Source organism: Vollenhovia emeryi, unplaced genomic scaffold, assembly GCF_000949405.1.
Source record: "Vollenhovia emeryi isolate VEMERY1.0 unplaced genomic scaffold, V.emery_V1.0 DF939137.1, whole genome shotgun sequence".
Taxonomy (NCBI): domain Eukaryota; kingdom Metazoa; phylum Arthropoda; class Insecta; order Hymenoptera; family Formicidae; genus Vollenhovia; species Vollenhovia emeryi.
The window spans coordinates 2,451,753-2,467,122 of record NW_011967229.1 but is presented as its reverse complement, the minus strand read 5'-3'; the positions used below and the strand labels follow the sequence as shown (position 1 = coordinate 2,467,122).

The 15,370-nt window shown below is 48.6% G+C and overlaps 1 protein-coding gene across 4 annotated transcripts in view; it reads left to right on the top strand.

Moving 5' to 3' along the window:
• The window catches only part of LOC105567512 (acetylcholinesterase-like), a 36,591-nt gene extending 26,549 nt beyond the window's left edge, over window positions 1–10,042 (top strand). For all 4 annotated transcript variants that reach the window (XM_012022437.1, XM_012022436.1, XM_012022435.1 and 1 more), the window contains exons 8-9: window positions 150–325; window positions 8,879–10,042. In XM_012022437.1, coding sequence (XP_011877827.1) covers window positions 150–325; window positions 8,879–9,027 — 325 coding nt within the window. In that variant the 3' untranslated portion in view covers window positions 9,028–10,042. The remainder of the gene's footprint in view (window positions 1–149; window positions 326–8,878) is intronic.
• The last annotated feature ends 5,328 nt before the right edge of the window (window positions 10,043–15,370 follow it).

Here is a 15,370-nt window from a genome sequence, read left to right as displayed (position 1 = left end):
GCCGTTGTCAGCGGCTCGAATTGATCCGCCGTCGTGTCAGTCCGTTTAAATTACTCTAAAAATACCACGAAATCTTGTTACTCAAAGATATTTCGGTGCCGCGTCGGGACGGCGATATATTTAGACGTGCAATTTGTATGATCGGACAGGGATCCGAACATCGACGAGAGCGGCGAGCTGACGCTGGCTTACTGGCCGTCGCACACCGCTGTCAATAAAGAGTACCTGACCCTGGACGTCAACAGTACGGAGATCGGCAACGGTCCCAGGGTGAGGCAGTGCACCTTCTGGAAGAAGTATCTGCCGCAGCTGCTCGGCGCCACGTGTGAGTATCCCATCGAGACCGGTTCTCGCCCCGCGTGATAGACGACCCTTGTGGAAAAACCACTCAAGTTTTGAGTGTTAACACTCGACTGTCCGAATTTACTCGCAAACTTGGGCGTAAGCACCCAGATTTAAATATTTACACCCAAATTATTAGGACCCATGGAATCTAAATTCCAGTTGAAAATTCTTATATAGAATATAAAAAATAGCGCGCGCGAAATGGCGGGTGCAAAATTTAAATTTGATCTTTTCCTAGAACTTACTCATTCTTGGCACCACCCAGAGGTAACACCACAAGAGCTAATAAACACCCAGATTTCAATATCTACACCCAAATTTGAGAGTAAATTCGGACAATCGAGTGTTAACACTCAAAACTTTATTATTCTTTCCGTAAGGGAAAGAAATCGGGGGATTCGCGATTGTCGCGCGACAGTCGTATCTCCCGCGGGCAACAGCCGCGCTCCCGGAGACCATCATCTCCCGGCGATCCGACGATCGGCGATCGCGCGCGGGCGACGTCACCCGTCACACGCGAGCGGAAACGACGAGGGTCCGCGGTTCATCGAGCCGCCGTGGTCCTCGGCGCGTTACTTACCGCGCGAATTGTCTTGCGTATGACACCTGTTGAGCGCCAAGTACGTCTGATTGTTCTCGCGACGGTCGGAGGCAGTTTCTCGGAGAAAGATCGTTCTCCGCCGCGAGGCGAGCGTCCCGGCTCCTCGGAGGGATCTCCTCGCGCTGATCGCGCGCGGAGTGATCGAGCGTCGTACCGCCGTGGCTGCCTCGCGTATCTGATCGTAATCTGACGGATGGGAGCGGGTTAGAAGCGCAGGTATTTTTTTCGAAGAGACGGCAGGGGAAACGATGAGGAAATTCATCGAGCGCGAGACCGTCGGCGAGGCGATCGCGAGAACGTCGCGTCCCGGCGTCCTCGGAGGGGACACGCTATTGTGCGAGACAACACTCCAACGTTCCGACACTCGAGTTTACATTATTTATTCAGAACTGCTATCAAGTGCGCCTCGCCAAGTGTCCCACTTAGGACCGGCGCGAGCGCGAGGCTTCGACAACGGGAAATCGCGCGGGGATCTTCCGAGACGGTCCCACCAATTCCTTCTCGCTGCGGTCGATCGGCGACGGACATATTCTTCATCGTCTTTCGCGACGGGAAATCGTATTCGTACATCGAGCGACCGTAATCGTGGCTGCTGCGAGATGATCGAATAGATAATTCCACTTTACTTTCGAGATGCGTACTCTGGGAAAACAAAGACAGCAACTCATTTTGGTGCCCACAATTACTAATCGAATTATTTGGATTGTTCGTAGCTCTACTCTTTAATGAATATTTTCGTGATTGCGGGTTGGAAAAAATCAGGAAGATAATAAAATTGATAATAGATTGAGGTACTGTTGGAATCAGTAATGTGTATTTAGAAAATCCGACACTCGTACAGTCTAAAAGTCTTCTCTAGCCGAATGTCGAATATACACGTCTGTCACCTAATTGTGGGCCCCCAAATGGGTTGCTGTCTTTTTTTTCCCAGAGTACAGCGCTCGGTTCTTCCGTGCTCCGCTGTGCTCCAGATTGAGGAACGAGAGAAACTCAGCAGTTGCAGATGTTATCAGAGTGAGGGAAACATCTTGATATATAGGAAATTAATGTCGTCGAAACTATAAATGAAACGTGTTAACAAAAATTCTAACTTCTCAGATTTTCGGTCCAATTCTAAGCGTAAAATCTTCGGGGAGTTTCACGCCAAGTATTTCCCAAAGTTGACGATTCGCTGAGACAAGCGAGAGAAAATTGTAGGACAATTAGTTTGATCTCTTTAGATATTTGTTAGCAACTAAAAATAGCTCTTAATTGCAAACAAAATGAGCAATTATAGAACAATTATTATGATTCCTTTAGGTGTTTGTCAACGACTAAAAGTAACTCTTTTGCCTATTTCTACCAGATTAACTTTGATATCCGTTCAACGTACTTTTTGTCTTTTTCTAGTTTCAGCAATTAGGAAAGGTTGTTCGCTAAGCAGACAATTAATCTGCGTCGCTAGAAATGAGCATTAGCTAAAAAATGAACGATTATTATTATTTCTTTAAATATTTAACAACTAAAAATAACTCTCGGCGTATGGAAAATAAATTTTATTTTTATCTCTTTAGATATTTGTTAACAATTAAAAATAGCTCTTAATTGCAAAAAAGATGAGCAATTATAGAACAATTATTATGACTCCTTTGGGTGTTTGTTAACGACTAAAAATAACTCTTTTGTCTACTTCTACCAACGCAGATTAACTTTAATATCCGTCCAACATACTTTTTGTCTTTTTCTAATTTCAGTAATTGGGAAAGGTTGTTAGCTAAGCAGACAATTAATCTGCGTCGCTAGAAATGGGCTTTAGCCAAAAAAAAAAGAACGACTATTATTACTTCTTCAAATATTTAACAACTAAAACTAACTCTCGGCGCGTGGAAAATAAATTTTCGTGAAAATGCAAAGGAAAGCTGTCTCGCGATAATTCTCAGCTCCCCGCGATGCAATTCCGAACGTGAAGCTCTCGCGCGCGTAATTTCGATGAAAAATCGCCGAAGTGTGTACAAAGTTGTTCGCCGCTGCGCTGTAATTTTATTTACGAGGCGGATGAAAACGGAACGCCGGGCTCTCGGCGATAAGGATTCGTTCAAGTTCATTCGCGTCCGCCACGAGGAGCGTTATCGCCCTCGAGCGGGCGCGGGTCCGTTAATGGGGCCCTCATTGCCGCGGCCGTGTGGCGCGGGTAACGTTCGCGTTCGCGATAAGGGTCTGAAATTTGTACCTGCTCGAACAACAACGTCGCTTTATATGATAATTACGATTACGGTAAAGCCCGCCGGCCCCTCCTTCCCGCCCTTCGGTCGCGGTCGCGCACGCACGCCGAGATTAAACGGCGTGGCGTGCCGACGTGTCATCGCGGTCACGAAAGCAGCGGCCGCCGGCGTTTTACACGACGATCGTTTTGTATGACGGCGGAATGCCTTAATAGACAGCTGTTACGCCGTGAAACCTCCCTTCGTCGTCCGTCCGTTCGTCCGCGCGCGCACGCACGCACGCACGCACGCACGCGAAAATATCGGTCTCGTTACAGGGAGGGAAGATTCTATCGTTGCCCCCTGCCCTCCGCCGTCCTCCCCGTTCCCCGCGACGCGCCGTGACAGGGAGAGTGACGTCGGGAGGGTAGAGAGGATGGTCGGGGCGAGAAAGGGCCGCGATAACGAACTCTCGTAAATTTCGTATAACTTGGAAATAAGCTGCAGGCTCCCCGTTCGGGTGGGAAAACATTTCCCGCGCGAGGAACGTTGGGAGACGTCGCTATTAGCGTTAAATTTGCCATGTTGGTAGAACGTGGGTAATTTTATCAGCCTGCGCGGCGCGTAACGTTTCCTGGGCGCTACAAATGGTTATTACAAGTGCGTTAAATAATTCTGTACACACGGAAAGAAAGGCTTGGTTAAATTTACAAAGTTTTTCTTGGTTAGCTGTATATTGGTTGCTATAACGATTGACTTGGTTACCATAATCATGTACACTTGGTTAGTCTGGCAATTCAAACTTGATAGGGACCGTTGGTGTTTATAACCAACGCAATTGGTTAAAGTAACCAAGAAATTGTATTCCGATTGGTTATCCAGAAGGAACCACGGCAATTAGTTCTCATAACATCAAATTGAAATTAAAAAAAATAAAAACAAACGACCATAGCTTATAGCATAACCAAGTTCACGGTGAATTCGGTAGAAAGGGGTATCACCGATTAAGATTAATTTCAATCTCGGCTCACTTACTTCTTATTCCTTACTAGTCCTAAGAATTAGAACAAGAAGTAACTTAAACCGAGAATAAGGTTTGCATCGATAGAAACGGACATAAGTTGTTTAGTGCAGCTATGGAAGTAACAAGCGTGAAAGAATTGTTGGAAAATTGGAGATTTGAGAAGTTCGTCTCAATATTTGAAGGCAAGTTCTGTTACGTTTCTACATTTAAATTACATTTTAAATTAATAAATTTTGCGAAGTATGAATTTTCCGCATGATCGTAAAAATAAAAATATTATAGTTAAATCGGGCAGTTTTTTTAACCAAAAAATGAAACCGTTTATAGCCAATTTGGTCCATTTATGTAATTTTAACCTTACGACAAACTGTTAATAAGAAAAATATTTTCACCAATGAACTGAGCTATAAAAAATATTTTATTTAAGAGAATGTTTCAATTTTTAATGCTTTGGTCAATTAATTGTACCAATAAAGATATAGTTGGTACAATTAAGTACGACCGTTGGTTCCATCAATCAAGTAACTTGGTAAAGTCAACCAAAAGATAAAGGTTACAATAATCAAGTAATGATAGTTTAGAGCGACCAAGTCTACCAAGTACTATTGGTTGCTCCAACTATTGCAGTCGAACTAAGTGCCGTTGGTACGTGTAACCAAGAAATCAGCTGGCGCATATATAACCAAGGCACTTGGTTTCAGGCGACCATTTTTTTGGTTATCCTAACCAAGTCTTTTTCTCCGTGCAGGGCGTAGCTAAACTGGCGACAAATACGCTGAAAAAAAGGCCGGTTATAATTATCCAAAACTGGTTAACGTTACCTAGATCTACGGTGAGACAGTTTCAACTAAAGCGCATAGGTTATGACGACATAAATTGGGTAAAGTTAAAACACTGCAGAATTTAGTTGGCTCGATCAAATGCAAAATTTACTCTTTCAAAATGTTTAGAATTATCGCTATTATAAAATTCAGTAGTAATGCCCAAATTTTTCGAAAAACTTATTACTATCTGCATCCCACAAGTGTACCTAGAATTTTTTTCGGTGTATTTTAATGATTTCTTTTTTATTATTTGACATTTGCGACGGAAAATTCTCCGAAGCGTTTCGAGACGAAGGTTCTGACGCGAGAACGAAGGGGCCGCGGTAGTTTGCGAACGGGAGGTGCTCAAAGATGACGAGCGACAGGGCTGGAATTTTGCGCGTTCGGGGATGGCAAGATGGCCACCCTGTTTAAAATAACACGATATGATTAGGTACATTAGATTACAGGTGCAATTTCAATGTAAATTAATAAGACTCTTATTTATTTACAGTGAAATTGCATGTAGTCTAATGCAATATGATCATATCTAATATTTTAAACAGGGCAGTGAGAAAGGCGCCGCCATTAAAATATCGCATACCCTCGCGAAACGCTCAAAGCGCGCACTTCGGACTCGGGCGTTTCTCAACAATTAGGCAGACGCGTTCCAGGATCTTTGAAAACAATAAACGAAGAAACAATCTGAAATGCGCTGCAACTTTACGCGCGTTCGTAGAAGGGCCGGGACTTTCCCGTTTAACGTATGACGTCCGCTGTGTGTTAGTGCAGCCATTTGTACCTCGTTCCGGGAACTTTTCAAATAGTCTTCGTGCGTTTCGAGCTGTTTGCACACGTGGAAGTGAAAGTTGAAATTATATGCGTATCGCTCGCGTGTATCTGCCGTTCTCATTATATCGGCATGAGTCCAATCTCGGGACTTTGAGTCTCAGTTAAACATTTATTTAGCATTATCGGTTTCCGTTTCGGTGTCGCAGAAGCCAGCGTCGCGACAGGGAGACGATCGTGAAGTTTCGCTCTCCCATAAAATACTTTTAAGTACGGGAGCGTCGGTTCGTGGAAAAAAAAATCCTCTAAACAATAAGCTAATGAAGCCTAAACCTTTGAGGGGTGCCTCTCTCGCGCGCTTTGACTTTGTTATAAATAAATGAACGTGCTCTAGATATTTGTAAAACAAGATTTTTTTAACGGTAACTTTTTTTGGAAATGCACGGACCCGGCGGCTGACCGCCGGCGGTAAAGGGGAAAGGGGAGGAAAAGAAAAGCGAAAGTATAAATCGGAGATGCGAAAATAAAATATAAACATCCCCTGCTCGCGCTCCGCGCGAATCGATTGTAAAACACTATTGTGTTGTACGCTCCGTGCAATTATAAGAACAATGAATAGGCGCTTTAAAAAAAACAGAGAGAGAGAGAGAAGAAAGAAAATCGTGGGCGGGCGGTTTTTCCGATCGCGGGTGTGACGCGGGGGGTGAAAACAACAGTGACGCACTTCTGCCGGCGTATTATCGATAGCTCGAAGCAAAAAGACGAAGCGCGAAAATCCGAAATCGCGAATCCACTCACGAGCGCTCTTTCCCGACGCGTCGAGAGATCGATCCGGGAGCCGCGTGCGAGCGCGCGCGAGATTTACCCAAGTGCAAGACGCGGCTCCTCGTAGCGTTAATCGGTCAGCGGTTTCGCGGTAACGCGGGGGCAGGGAGGGACGGCCAGGGTAAGGGGGTTAAACGACCGGCGTCTCGCGACGTATCGAGATATTTCTTCGCCGACGGCGGTGGCGGTGGCTCGTGTCGCATCGCATCGCACGTGCAGGCTCGCGCGGACTCGGCGACGACGCGGTTTCGACGCGCGCGAGTTACTTACCCGTGGCATCGATCCGCGCCCTGCCTGCCTCAGCTTGCCTGCCTGCCTGCCTGCCTGCCGCCAGCTTTGCTTTGCTTTGCCTGCCTGGCGGTCGCCGCCACCACCACCATCGCCGCCACCGCCAGCACCAGCACCAGCACCACAACCACCTCTCCTACCCCTCCGGCATGTGCTGCTGCTGCTGCTGCTGGTGGTCCGGTATACCATCCCCGTTTACTCGGCGGAGCGCTCGTTCGTTTTGTTTCACCGCGCCAAGGCGAACGTGCACGCAATCGAGAAGCCACCCCCTCCTCCCCCTCGGCATCACTGTCGTCGCGCTCCACGTTGCCACCCTCGCGTCTCTCGATCTTACGACGCGCGCTGCGAAACTTGCCCGTCTCGCCGATATCCGCGGGAGGACGAGAAAGGATACGCGAAGTCGTTTCTCGCCGAGCGCGAAAAGTTGCCCCGCCGTTTTTCTCCCGAGATTATCCGGCTCGGGCTCGATCTAAGATTCAGTGTTGCATTATATGCAAGGAGAAAATAAAAGGGGATAAAAGAGAGAGAACGGAGGCTGTAATGTGAATCATAAAATTACAGTACACAGCCTGAGAAATACTTATTAGGCACCCTCTTAATTATAGAGGAAAGTCCCCTATTATGAGATAAGTTCCTAATATGAGATGGAGGGGTTTCGGTTAAATTAACGAGCATCGTCCTATTGTTTCTCGCGTTAGAAGCCTGTCTCATAATAGGGGACTTTCCTCTATCGTAGCAGGAACAAGTCTTTCCAAGCTGGACCGCCGCTTGGAGAAATCGGCCCTCGCATTTCCAGAGCGCTCGGCGGGCAAAGAGAAAAGTCCCGATCGTCCTTCCGTTAAATTTGCTTGCACTTCTAGCAATCGTCAAATGCACCACGACTGTTACGATTATTCGCGATTGTCGAGTCCTCAATTGACCGCGCGATGTAACATAAGCCCATTCATTTTATTCACATCGTGTGCACACATTCAGATTCGTTTTTTTTTTCGCCTCTCTCTCTCTAGCCTCTGAATATACATCTCGTTTTAAAGGCAGAAAGTGCTACCAGGGGGTGAAAGTAAAACAAACAAATCTAAAGATAACAAAAGAATCGCGACTAACTTCCATTGGCCGGTCCCGCGGCCAATTAACAGTGAGATCGACGGGACGCCGCATCTTCCATTATTCAAAGTATCGCACCGAAATATTCACGATCCGCCGCTGTAATCGTTTTATAATAATAGATGCGCTTCGGTACAGCATGCGCGCGCATGTTCGCATAAAAATGTCCCGAAGCGAAGGTTCACTTTCGCGTGTCACACGCGTGCGATCTCGCTGATATTCGCTCTCGTATAAAAGAAACGACAAGTAGGGGGCGAGAGGTGTCGATATTCCTCGATATTTCTCGACGAACGTCCTCGTGAATTAATAAAATCTGACGGAAGACGAGAGCCAGGAACCACGAGCGGGTGTTACACAGAACGAAAGTGTCAGATCTACTCTTATGCACTCAAATTAACGCGATCATTGTTTTGTATATACGCAACAATCTATAATCTTCTTGGAAGCATTTAATAATCTTACATCCCGGCAATGTTACAGTCTTATTTACGTACTGTAATTGTCACTTCAACAACACGTATAATTATTTTGACAAAAAGATTTTAATCATAGTCTCCGGTTTGAAAAGGTGTTGTTTTCTGTCCAACTTTGTTTCCTTTCCAGTCGAGAAAATTATTCTCAAATAATAAACGTATATTTTTCTTGATTAAATTATATAAAATTGCTTCGTTCAAGTAAGTTTCTCTTCCTCTAACGCAGAATAATCTCGTTTCAAGATTGCCACGTTGAAACTAAACCTATTTTCAAGAGAAGAATATTCGTTCTTTCCGCCTAGTTTCCTAAAAATATTTTATTAAAATAAAGAAAAACAAACCTGTGTCGGGCTATTGAAAAAAGAGGAGCGTATCTGATAAGCTCGCGACGCATGCCTCGTGTAAACTGATTATTAAATCTCGCGACCGGCGACTCTCTGTTACAGCGAAACTGGAGGTCGGCTCTAAGGAGACGTGCGGCAGCACGAGCCTCGCGGACTCCGGTGCGACCCGGCTACTCCTGATCTTGAGCCTGTTATTGACCGGCCTCACTACTCTGCCTCACATCCAGCACGACGTCAGAGGTATCGTTTAGCTCCCGGCCGCCGCCGCCGCTGGATCGGTGGTCGGCCGTCGAGCCGCCGTCCTAGCCCCGTCGAGCAGCAGAAGCGTCAGCATCGGCATCAGCAGCAGCAGCAGCAGCAGCAGCAGCAGCAGCAGCATCGGCATCGGCATCGGCATCGGCATCAGCAGCGGCGGTCCGTTTCTTCCCTGAAGAAGAGGATGGACGAGCACGAACGGACGAACGAACGAACGAACGAAGGAACGACCGGGAAGACGACGGCACCGCGCGAGAAACAGACATATCAATAGTAGAAGAGTGCTCGATCGCCGGGGGATCGACGATGAATAAAAGAAAAAAAAACCACACACACAAACACACACACAAACACACACGCCCGCCTATGAGAGAGATCTCGCTCGGTCGGAGACCACGGGGGATGGAGGGGCCCCGGGGGGGTCCAGGGTGGAATCGGACTCGAGCGATTCTGCGCGCGTAAGGGAGAGCTGAGCGACGATCCGGCGAGAGGTAAGAAGAGAGGAACGAGCGGCGACGAGGCCGCGGACGATCGAAACGGGGGGACGAGGCGACGGCACGAAACTATCGGCGAAGCTGCGCCGACGGTTTTAATTGCGCTAATTACAGTTCCTACGAAGTCACTCACGGGGTCCGATACCCTTTCCCCGTTAGCGCGGGGCGCGACAGAGCGGCGAGAATTCGAACGGGTCCGCGTTCGAGAGCTCTCGAGGAAGACACGAGGTATCTTCGTTCGAGAAAAAAGGGGAAAAAGCAAACGCGAGAGCGAGAGATTCGGAGATACGAGCGCGGGAACCTCGGTCCCGGTGAGAAACGATTCGATCGGCGTCGAAACCACGTCGAATCGACATCGATACCGTCAAATTGACGTCGATCCGTCGTCGCTTCGACACCGGTCGACGAAGTCATTTCTCGCCGGGGTGGGCTCGACGATTCGGGAAACGCCGCGACCCGACGAACCCCGGGGAACCTTGAAAAGCGGGAGGATCCAAGGACGCGCCGGTCCGAGGGTTCGAGAAGTTCGCAAGAGCGAGGCCGGGCCGCTCCGGGGACCGCGAGAGCCGCGAGGATCCGCGAGATCGATGCCGGAGGACCCGGCGGAAGGGAGCGGGAGCGTTTGGAGACTCGAGAGGAGAGAACTCCGGGGACTCGCTCGAGAGAACGCGGCGGACTCGGGGAGAGAGAGGGGGGGGGGTAAGTGGGGGAGGACCCGAGCCCTGTGCACCGGAAGCCCCGTGTACGCGACACGTGCGGATTCGCCGCGTCGTAAAACCGTCGTTACGCCATCGGTCTCTCGCCTCTCGTCGATCCCGGTACTCCACCCGGGACGCGAACGGCGTTATACCACCCCGCTATACGTCCCTTATGTGGGTCACCGTCGCGGGGGGGTTTTATGAGCACGAATCGCCGCGTCGCGTCGCGTTTATCGTGACGTTATCCCGCGGGACAAGTCGGTTACATGTATATACATATATACATACATATACATATATATATATGTATATATTGGAACGTTAGGTATAGCGGGACCGATGATCGAAGCCGCGTCCGGGGCGAGAGCGTTTCTCCCGAGCTTTACCGGATCCCGCGGGGCTCCGTCGCGATATCGGGGGGGGGTCTACGCTGAGGAGGAAGGAAAAAAAGCTCCGGGAATTCCCGTGGGGCGCGTACATCCACGTCCACGCGCCTCTCGGTTTAAAGGGAATCCGACGCGCGGCCGCGTAACGCAGAATCGATACGATCGAATCGCATTTCGATCGAGCGTAACGCGCAAATGTCGGACGCCCGACGCGATGTCGTTATTTCGTATCGCCGATTCCGCGTCAGGACGCTCTTGACGTTGGTGTGTACTTTTTTTTTCTTTTTAAGAATAAGTTGACGGTGAACCCGCGAGCCGATACAAGATGTTAGTTAGTCTCAAAATCAATTTTACACGTAGCACTAACGTGGACCGTCTCGACCTAACTCGGCTCCTTAGAGCAACATGTACCTCTCTCTTTATTAAATCGATATCTCGCGAGGAACGAGGCTCTTTCTCATCGCCCCAGGCCTCGGGCCTGAGGAAATCCGGACGCGCGTCCGGAGATTTCAGCGTGGATTAGGAGTTCGTTTGATGAAAAGTGGATTCCTTTTTTTTTTTATCAATTTCCCTCGCTCGTCGCGATAACGCGTCGCGTATCGCATTCGTGCCTAACAGCCGACGAAGATGAGCGCAGCGCCGCGTAAAATTGCCTCTGGCCCTCCTCCTCTCCCCTGTCCCCTCCCGCTCGTCCCAGAGCGACAGGCCGATTACGACGACTCCGCAATTCGCATTCGTCTACCTCCCCGCATCCGCTCTTCCCCGCCGCGTTCTACGTATCTACGTGCGCGGCAAAGTGATGAAATGGGGTCCGCAATTCGATCTATACGGTCCGATACGCGCGCACGGCTCGCGACTCCCGCGTTGCAGCAGTCAATCGCGTTCGTAAAAGGCAAGAGGGAAAAATAGAGAGAAAGAGAGAGAGAGAGAGAGAGAGAGAGAGAGAGAGAGAGAGAGAGAGAGAGAGAGAGGGGGGGGAGAGGGAGAATTTGCCCGTATCGCGTTATGTCTTCCCTTTTCCTGAACCCGCCGCGGGGGCTCGACACTTCTTGCTCACTCGAGCTACTTCGCGCCACGCAAAGTCGCGCGAACCGGGGCCGTGGAAAAAAAAACTTACGCGGTAAGATTCAAGGCCCAGACACACGAAAGAACTGAAGCAGTAAGTATCCATCTACAATAGAGATTTAAATCCTAAGCTTTAAGAAATTGACTAATCACAGTCGCGTATTCTACTCATACCTGACAGTGATTGGTCAATTTCTGAAGGCTTGAGACTTAAATCATCTATTCTAGACTGGGACTTAAAGGCCTGGGTTCACGATACCAGAACTTGGTCCAAGTTTCGAAAGATGTGTAGCCGATCAACTTGCAGCTTTTACGGAATAGCTGCAAGTTGATTGGCTACGTACATTTCTCGAAGCTAAAGCTTGGACCAAGTTCTAGCGTCGCGGACGCAGACCTTACGACTGAGAATATAAGAATTTCATCCAGCCGCGATTGGTCGCTTCCGAAGTTTTACCGCTTAAGTTTTCCTGCGTGTCGCGGCCCTAAATCTCGCCCGGACCCCGAAAAGACTAGAGTCCTCGACGAATCGGAGATGCGTGACCGAAGAGTATATGTAGATCCGCTCGGCTGTTTAAATCACGTGATTACAGCGCCATTTTGGTTCCTCGCTGCATTTAAACGGTGATGCAATTTGTGCAAACAAATGTGGTAATTTGTCGACGAACAATTACAAAAATTCGCGCAACATTTAGCTACTACTCTGGGATAAGCATTCATTATTTGTATAAATGTCTAACGTCAAAAATGTAAATTTAATTAACCCGACCTCTCCTCGAAAGCTATCCCATTGTTTGCTCCCTTCTTCGTCTTGTGACAACTTCCTCCTTCCAAGAAGCATCGCGCCACACAAGTGAAACTGAAGGCGCGTGAGCTCCTCCTCTGGACCACGTTAAAATATAAAAGAAAACATCTCTTCCTCATAAATAGAGGAAAGTCCTCTATTATGAGATAGGATTCCAATATGAGGTAGTGGCGTTTCGTCCAAATTCAACGACAAATATTTCGCAACGATTACACGATCTAACAATTAACTTCCCACTAAAGACTCTCCTGGACTTCACGCCAGGGGCAATAAATTCATGGTGAAACAGATGATGCCTGTTAATTCAGCAGAGACTCCGCTATCTCATATTGGGAGCCCACCTCATAATAGAGGACTATCCTCTACTCAGAATAGGACCAAAATGACGGCTTTCGATATATCGAGCGCGCGTGACGCATCTCTAGGATGTCTAGGACTGCGGGGAGAACCGAACGGCCGGATGTTCGCGGATCAGCTCCTCGCCGATCCGTCTCTTCCCTCGCGCGCGCGAGGGTGAGGAGAGAAAGAGGAAGAACGGACGTCATCGTATCTCGATGCGCTCCGCGCGCAGCGGAAGATCAGCGGGATCGATCGGGGGTGTCGCGACTCACGCGAGCGCGACTCTCCTTCCGTTCGCCGAACTCGCGATCCTCCTCCTCCTCCTCCTCCTCCACCTCATCCTCCTCCTCGCGCGGGCCTCGCTCGCCCCGGAGGCAGAAGAGGAACCGGCCCCCGTGGTGGCCGAATAACGTGCGTCAGCTGGAATATTTCCAGGAGGGCTGTTCGCTCTATTGATTTTTATTTCCGCTTTCGCCGGAGATGTGCCGGAATACGGCGTCGTCTCCCCCGGTGCCGCAGACACCGGCTATCGGCGTCGCTCGGTACCTTCGGATCCTCTCGCGATCGAGTCGACCGATCGTCTCCGCCTCTCGGTACGCGAACCGCGTATCCCTCCCGTGAAAAAGAGAGAAGACCAATGAGAAAGGGAACAAGAGTACGCTGAAATAAAACGTCGGGGAGGAATTGTCCCGACGCTAAAAGCTCGCGATTAATTTCGAAGGACGCGAAATAATTCACGGTCAATCCTTTTACGCTCGCGAGCGTCGGTGCGAGCTTGACCAGAGAGAGAGAGAGAAAGAGAGAGAGAGAGAGAGAGAGAGAATGACCCGAATGTGTCGGGGTTCAGCGGAGCGCCACACGGGGGACCCTGCCAGGGTTTTGTATAAATTATTTCTCGCGTTCTGTGCGCGCCGCACCGCGGCTCGAGCCCGGGGGAATCGTCCTTGGATTGTCGGCGATCGCGCGAGGCCGGCGCGGCGGGCGCGCGGCCTCGAAGGAGATCGAGGCTCCGCCGGCCGACAGGGTCTCCTGACCCGCACGTCCTCCGACGAGGGAATGTCGGATTCCACTCTCCCCCCGCCCCGGGGGTCGTGTCCCCGGGGTCCCTTGGGCCCACGTCTAGCTAACTTTTAGCTGTACAACACAAGCACCGTTACAACGTAAGTAGATATGTAAAAAGAGAGAGAGAGAGAGAGAGAGAGAGAGAGGGAGAGAGAGATTGAGCGGGAGAGAGAGAGAGAGAGAGAGAGAGAGAAAAGAGAGAGGAGAGTTACTCGCTAGTTCGCGGTAAGAGATAAGAAAAATTAAAAAAAACCGTTATCACATAAGGCAAATGGCAAAAAGAGGAAAAAAAAAGAAAAATAAGTTATAGAACGATTTATCAGAAGTCTGTACAAAGGACTCTAAACGATTATAATCCCACGCGCGATGATGAGCACCGGCGACGCGCGTCGTCCACGACAAACTCGAGCTTCGATCCGGAGATCGTCGAGAGATCGGTCGAAAATTTTTGCAAGGAACGGAAAGAGAGAGAGAGACAGAGAGAGAGAGAGATGGATGAAAAATTATAAAAAGTAGAGAGAAGCAAAAAAGAAGGGAGGGTTGATTATCTCGATCGCGCCTCTTTTAAAGCGTGCAACAAAACGAGGGAGGAAGGAGGAGAGCGCAAGTCTCTCTGCGAGATAACTCATTAATTCGTTAGACGACGTTTTCATTCGTTTCTTTTTTTTTGCGACACAAAAGCGCGCGCGTCGCTAAAGCGCAAAAAGGATGATGATATCATGCTAAGAATATACATTAGGAATGAGACCTAGTGACAGCGAAGCGGGACAACACAAATTGCACGAGCTGACAACGGTGAAAAAGTTACAATGAGACGGTGATAACGATAATGATAATAATAACGATAATTATATTAGATAAGGATAATGAGAAATATTAATAATAACGGTAATTATAACGATAACGAGTAAATAGTAGCGCGCGATAACGGTACTATAGGAATAATAATGACGAGAATTATACAGGTAAATCAAACAATCGATTTCGAAATTTTCAAGACAAACGTGTGTAACACGTTGCAATATTTTACCTCGAATTGCACTTTAAAAACGTCGGTACCTTTTTCTTTCCACGCCAATTAGATAAGACAGAAGTTGCAATACGCATATACTCTCGGGGGGGGGAGGGGGGGAAGAACATCGCAAAAGTTATCGGGAACACCTTTCGACAAGAGACACCGCGATCTAAAGCGCCGGTTTCCGATTCCGCGCCCTTCGGAAATAAATAGAACGAGTGAGCGACAAATGCGAATCTCAACGAGTTCTCGATATTAGAATAATTGGGAAACAACGACGACGCGCGAGACGAGGCAAATAACGCAAAACTGAGCGGCACATTTGGAAAGGTATTTGAAAAAGAACATAGCATAATCGCCGTGGCCGGTAAAGAGACCGGAAAGAAAAAAATCTCGGAATCGATCCTTCCCCGGCCTCCGCGACGATATCCTCCGAAATTTTGCATCCCGGAATCGTCGCCAAGGCTGCGAGTGTCTG